This window comes from Silene latifolia, chromosome 2 (assembly GCF_048544455.1).
Source record: "Silene latifolia isolate original U9 population chromosome 2, ASM4854445v1, whole genome shotgun sequence".
In the NCBI taxonomy this organism is placed as follows: domain Eukaryota; kingdom Viridiplantae; phylum Streptophyta; class Magnoliopsida; order Caryophyllales; family Caryophyllaceae; genus Silene; species Silene latifolia.
In genome coordinates, this window is record NC_133527.1 from 131,374,113 (window position 1) to 131,379,956 (window position 5,844).

A 5,844-nucleotide genomic window follows, 5' to 3' on the forward strand; every position below is an offset into this window, starting at 1 on the left:
AATTTTTTAAAAAAATTTATGAATGAGGTGAAATATAAGGTTTTGTTTATCATGTTGAACTCAAAGCTAGTAAGAATAGAAATTATACATATATGAAAATTAAAGGGTTAAACAAATTAAAAAAATGGAAAAATAAAACAATAGGCGAAAGTAGTAACTGACAACGTAACAATAAAGTGTTCACATAAAAGAAGATCATGACATTGAAACCTATAAAACACAACAAAATAAAAAGGTTAGAATTAATTTACTAATAGAAATGTTAAAAAAACCATAAAAAAAATCAATACCAAGATATACACAAAAGATATGTAATTTCACTTAAAGAGATGAAGTGTATATATATATCAAAAAAAAATGCTATAACATTCATTAAGATTAAGAATTCAAGAGTAAGATGAAAGGTTGAAATTAGGTTACGAACTTACAATGAATGGGAGAAGAGGAATAACAAAAGTGGAGTAAATGCATAATAAAACATCTTGAATGTGTTATTATTATTATTAGAACTTAATTAGACATGAAATATTATAGCAAATTAGGAGGTTTTTGAGAGTTGTCACATGGCAATTAAATACTACTCAAGTTAGTCTTTTAATGGTATTTTATAGATGATTTAGTTAGTCATTTAACTATATTGTATAGATAGAAATATATTTGAACGCGGACATCGGCAATTCAAAGGCATTTTGGCCAAAAAAAATTGGGGAAGATGATATTTTGAAAATTGTATATGTAGTTGATTCATATGTGGGTGGAGTAAAAGAACAGGGATTACTAATCTGATTTTGGTTTTTTTTTAAAGAAGGAAAAAAAGAGTGGATTAAAAAATAATTTATTGCTAGGTGGCTTTTAGTCGATGTCTACGTGACATTTATAATCTTAGATGGCTTTTAGTTGATGTCTACGTGACATTTAACAGGTGTTTCAAGTAGCCTTTTAATAAAATTTTATAGATTAGAGTGACACGCGGATTAAGATGTGGCATTGCAAATGCATACGTGGCTTTTCCTTATCCTACGTGGCATTGTCTGCGTGGCCTTTTAAAGCTAGCCTTTTAATAAGATTTTATAGATTTGTATTCTCCAACTTATTGACGGTCAGCGTTCGGAAACTTTGACCTTCAAAAAGTAAATGGATGAAAATACTCCCTCCTATTCTAGATAAACCTCCCTATTCATGGGGGGCACTAGAATTAAGGAGATGGATTAAAATAAGGTAAAATATTGTAATGGGGTTAGCTAATTGGAGAGAGGGAAGGGATTGTGGGGATATTATTGTGGGTGAGGTGATTAAAATAAGTATTGTTGTGGGGTAAGTTGATTAAAATAAGTATTGTTGTGGGATGAGTTGAGTATTGTTGTGGGATTAGATGATTAAAATAAGTATAAAACTTTATTAAAGAAGGAAATAGGAAGATATTATGAATAGATGAAAAAGGGAAGAGAGAAGGTTATGTAGAATAGAAGGGAGTAGTATAAATATAAGGTAGTTTCAAACCAAAAAAAATAAAAAAAACCATTTTTTAAAGAGAAACTCAGATTGATGAGATGCACACCACCACCGTTTATAAATAGAGGTAACCAAGTATACTCGTGTTCATCACCAATTAGAAGTTACTCCTCAACTAAAACAACCCAGATTTTGAAAATCACTCCATAATATCACTGATTTTGGGGGATCTCTGCTCAATAATTCGGCCATACGACGCCTCTACTTAATTTGGGTACCCTCTTTGCTTCCTTTTCATTGCTCATTTGATTTTTTTTTTTTTTTTTTTTTTTGTCATATCTACTCCTTTTTCTCAACTTCAATTTTACTAATATACGAATTGGTACTTTATCGCTTGTGTCATCATTTACCGCAGTTCAATTGGATGGTTATTGCTTTATTTTAATCAAACGGTAAACAAATGATTATCAAATTTGAGATCGCTGGGCTTGTATCGTATTTTATGCCCATATAGGTGTTGGTTTTAAGGCCTGGTAAATGATAGGGATGAATTTGTAGGCTGAAGAACAGTTAAGATAGGGATTTGAAGACTTAGAAACAAACCCATTAGTCTTGTGTTACGCCCTTTTATAAGAATATTGGAAATCATTACCCCGTTTAGCATAAAAACATAAATGAAAACTGGAGAAACTGTTGTAAAGCACTGTTTTTTTAAGGTGGTCTTATTCAAGAACTTGTGGAAACATAACAAGTTAGGATAACCATTCATGTGAGACCGCTGCATACGGACAATTGGTTGGGGTGTTACTCTTCCTACAGTTAGCTTAGTCGGTAAAAGTTGTTTGATGTCCGTTTAAGAGCCCGGCTTTATTGTATTGTATTGTATTAATGGACCATTTTGCTTAAGACTTACTGAGTAGTTAACTATGGACCAAAAAGAATCGAGTTTCCACTGTTGTTTGCTGGGTCTCTATTAGTCAGTTGTCAACTTGTGTTTTGTCTCCGCTTTCTTATCAAACAAATGTTTTTGGTAAACATCCCTGTCATCATCCACCTTTGTAGTTTCATTCAATCCGTTCTCTTTGGTTTTATTTTAAAGTAAGTGGTGAATCAACGAAGTATTCAATGGACTAAAAAACTGTATTTTTGTGTTGCGACTCAACCAATATGAAAGAGGCGTTTTTATTTTTTTCCAGTTTGGTGATCGCCAAGTATTTGGGTACTTCTCCCATTGTATGCTTTTTTTAAAAGCTGTATCTAGTCTTTTTAGCTTCCCAAATAATGATGTTAACTTAATGATGCCCGGGAGAAAACAGAAGGAAGGAGGGTGTGGATCAGTGGGCGAGGGGGGAATATTGATGGTTGACTTGAGATTGAATAGTAGATGTGTTAGCAATAACGTAATCTTATCTGTGAGCCTTTGACATGTTGTGAACCGAAAGAGCAAGTAACGATCCCTCATTTCTTTATAAAATGACCTTGATGTTAAGTCTGAACTCTCTGTAATTTATAGAATTAAATATGTTTATGAACATCTATTCAGCATTGTTTTGGGTGGGTATTATTATATTTATCATAGGGTGAGTCGAGTCTTCATGAGCAGTATATATGTTATTAAACCTGTGGTGTGATTGCCATTGGTGCTCCTAATGTTCTCATTAACAAATTATATTGTCGAATTTAAAAAGGATAGATGAAATTTCGTGTGGATGAAGAGGTGGAGAATTTGTCTTATTAAGCAAATTATTAATACTATACCATGATTGGACTTATTCTTAATCATGTGCAGTCACCGGCATGTAGAGTAAGCAATTAAGTTATTTCCTCATCCATGATGCTTGAAGATGTACCTCTTTAGTTTCGTGTCTTATTCTTTTGAATTTGACTTGACTGACTTGTTTAAAATGAGTCATTACATATGTGTTACCCCATTTTGCTATTTACCCTTCGTGCATCTCTTGCTTGTGAGCTGTGACGGTCAAAAGCTCATGATGTCTCACAACCCCTTTCCCTTTTAATGTTATTTAAATCAGGTGTGAGTTGTCACGAGCTTGTGACGGACGCAAGTAAGAATTTGTACATTGTACCCTTTTCCCTTTTGCATTTGGTACGTATGTTTCTCAGTTTTCCTTTTGCTATGCTTGTCCCCTATTTACCTGAAGTTATCATCCTGCTCTTACTTATTAATGACTAAATTCAGCATTAGTGTCTAGAAATGTCCAATTTAAGAAATCCTTATGAAAATTGACATGCTTTGTAGAGTGCCTGGCACGTAATTCTGAGTGTCATATTGGTGTTCGTGCCAGACACGGACACACACATCTTATACGAAGTATAAGTGTTTATGCTTAACAGTTGCCATTAAACCGTTCTAACCTCGTAAGCTCTTAATAATCTTCATTCTGAAAAAAATATGTGCTATGAATGTAGCGTAGATGGTCAAATTCAGGTACACTTTGTTTAAATTTGTAGTCAAGTTCAGTTTCGAGAGTTTCTGTCCAAAGAAGTTTTTTGGTCCTATGATCCTAATTCCTATCCATCCAGGATCCAGCATTCCAGCACATTAGGGGTACAAGCAGTGGCACTGGGTCTGGGTCCTCTGGCATCATCTTCTACTTGAATCCTTCACTAAATGCATACTAAAAATTTTTTGTTGGATATTTGTGAAAATGCAATTATTAGATTTAAGATACTCTTGAACATGATCCAGCTAGGTGTTGGGTCCTTTCGATGTCGATTGTTGCTTATCCGTATCATGTTCAAGAGTACCTTAAATCTTGTGCATAAATTTGGGTCCTAGGACATTAATTATCCGTATCATGTGCTTGCACACAACTTGTTGGGAATTCATGTGGCTGCTATTTTGATATATATGCTATCACCATCCCAGTGATTTTTTTTGTATATATTCCGCTTGATTTCCTAAAAAAAAAAATCAACCAATTTGCAAATTCTTCTAGTTGTCCCCAAGGAGTCTTAATTCAACCTTATGCTGACAAAAGTTTTGCCGTCCAGTGCTCTTGTTTAGAAACTGGCGTCTGACAAGTGTTGCTGATAACATTTCATGGCACTAGAAGATCAGAAATGGAAATCAATTCCGTCTTCACCGAAAGACGCAATGGTAGATAATCTCAATGGCTGTTTTGAGTGCAACATCTGTTTAGAGTCAGCAAATGATCCGGTAGTCACATTATGTGGCCACCTCTATTGTTGGCCATGCATATACAAATGGTTCTACATCCAGAGCGCATCTCTTCCATCAGACGAGTATCCACAGTGCCCAGTTTGTAAGGCTGAAATCTCTCACACAACCGTGATCCCTCTATATGGGCGAGGCCAATCCATGAGCATCTCCAATGGTGAGGCCAAGTCAAGTTCCCCTGATACACATACACCTCCAAGGCCGGCAGCTTGTGGGACACGTGCGTTGCTAAATGCGGCATCTCATCCTGAGCACCAGATCAGGCCATACCGGAGTAACCCTTATCAAAGCCACCCTCACTATGCTTCGGAAGAGGTAAGTTCTTCAAGTGAGAGTGTTGCAAATGTTTTTCAACCGGTTGTCGGGATGTTCGGGGAAATGGTTTATGCGAGGGTGTTTGGCAACTCTCAGAGCTTGTACACATATCCAAACTCATATCATTATGTAGGGAATGGTAGCCCAAGGTTAAGAAGGCAAGAGATGCAGGTTGATAAATCATTGAGCAGGATTTCACTGTTTCTTTTGTGTTGCTTCCTACTTTGCCTCTTCCTCTTCTGATCTACATTTTATTTTTCTGTGGGAGAAGCTTCTTATTTGTACAGTAGTTTTGTGTAAAGTGTATAAGCACATTCGAAGCTTGTTGAGAATTTTTCAAGGATTACAATTTACAATTGAATTGAATGAGATGACATCGTTGTAATTACGTGTAATCAGTGTAATCGCTGTATCACTGTATGTGAAGGTGTTAATCCTTTGACTTCCATAATGATGTTTCACTTGTGAAATCATAAATCAAAGACATTTATATTTTCATTTTTTACTTAACGTTTCTAAACACATTGTCGTCGGGATATTTGTATGGGACATGTTATTTCCTACCCACATATTGCTAAATTCAACACCCTTTTACCAGCTTAGCCCCTTTTCATTTCGTACACACAAACCCCCCGAAAAAAGAGAGAAAAGACCAAATGTCAAAAACAATCAGCTGTTTAGCAATGATCTACGGCCACTAGTCGTCAGGTGCAAAGAATTGATAGCCTTGAATGGTTGGGAAGTCCAGATTAATCATGTTTATAGAGAAGCCAATCGTGCGGCGAACTGGCTAGCGCATAACGGAATTACCGCGTCATCAGCTATCACCACTTTCGAGTCTCCTCCCGAAGGATTGCGATCTATCCTACGCGATG

The 5,844-nt window shown here is 35.7% G+C and overlaps 1 protein-coding gene across 2 annotated transcripts; it reads left to right on the forward strand.

The window, feature by feature from the left end:
* The first annotated feature begins 1,614 nt into the window (after nucleotides 1-1,614).
* LOC141642987 (E3 ubiquitin-protein ligase RMA1H1-like) lies at nucleotides 1,615-5,479 on the forward strand. 2 transcript variants are annotated; one of them, XM_074451996.1, is made up of 3 exons: nucleotides 1,623-1,726; nucleotides 3,486-3,559; nucleotides 4,468-5,479. In XM_074451996.1, the coding sequence occupies exon 3, from the start codon at nucleotides 4,517-4,519 to the stop codon at nucleotides 5,210-5,212; it is 696 nt and encodes a 231-aa protein (XP_074308097.1). In that variant the 5' UTR covers nucleotides 1,623-1,726; nucleotides 3,486-3,559; nucleotides 4,468-4,516; the 3' UTR covers nucleotides 5,213-5,479. The 2 variants fall into 2 exon arrangements, with proteins under 2 accessions (XP_074308096.1, XP_074308097.1); XM_074451995.1 differs by lacking the exon at nucleotides 3,486-3,559 and having other exon boundaries at nucleotides 1,615-1,726.
* Nucleotides 5,480-5,844: the final 365 nt, after the last annotated feature.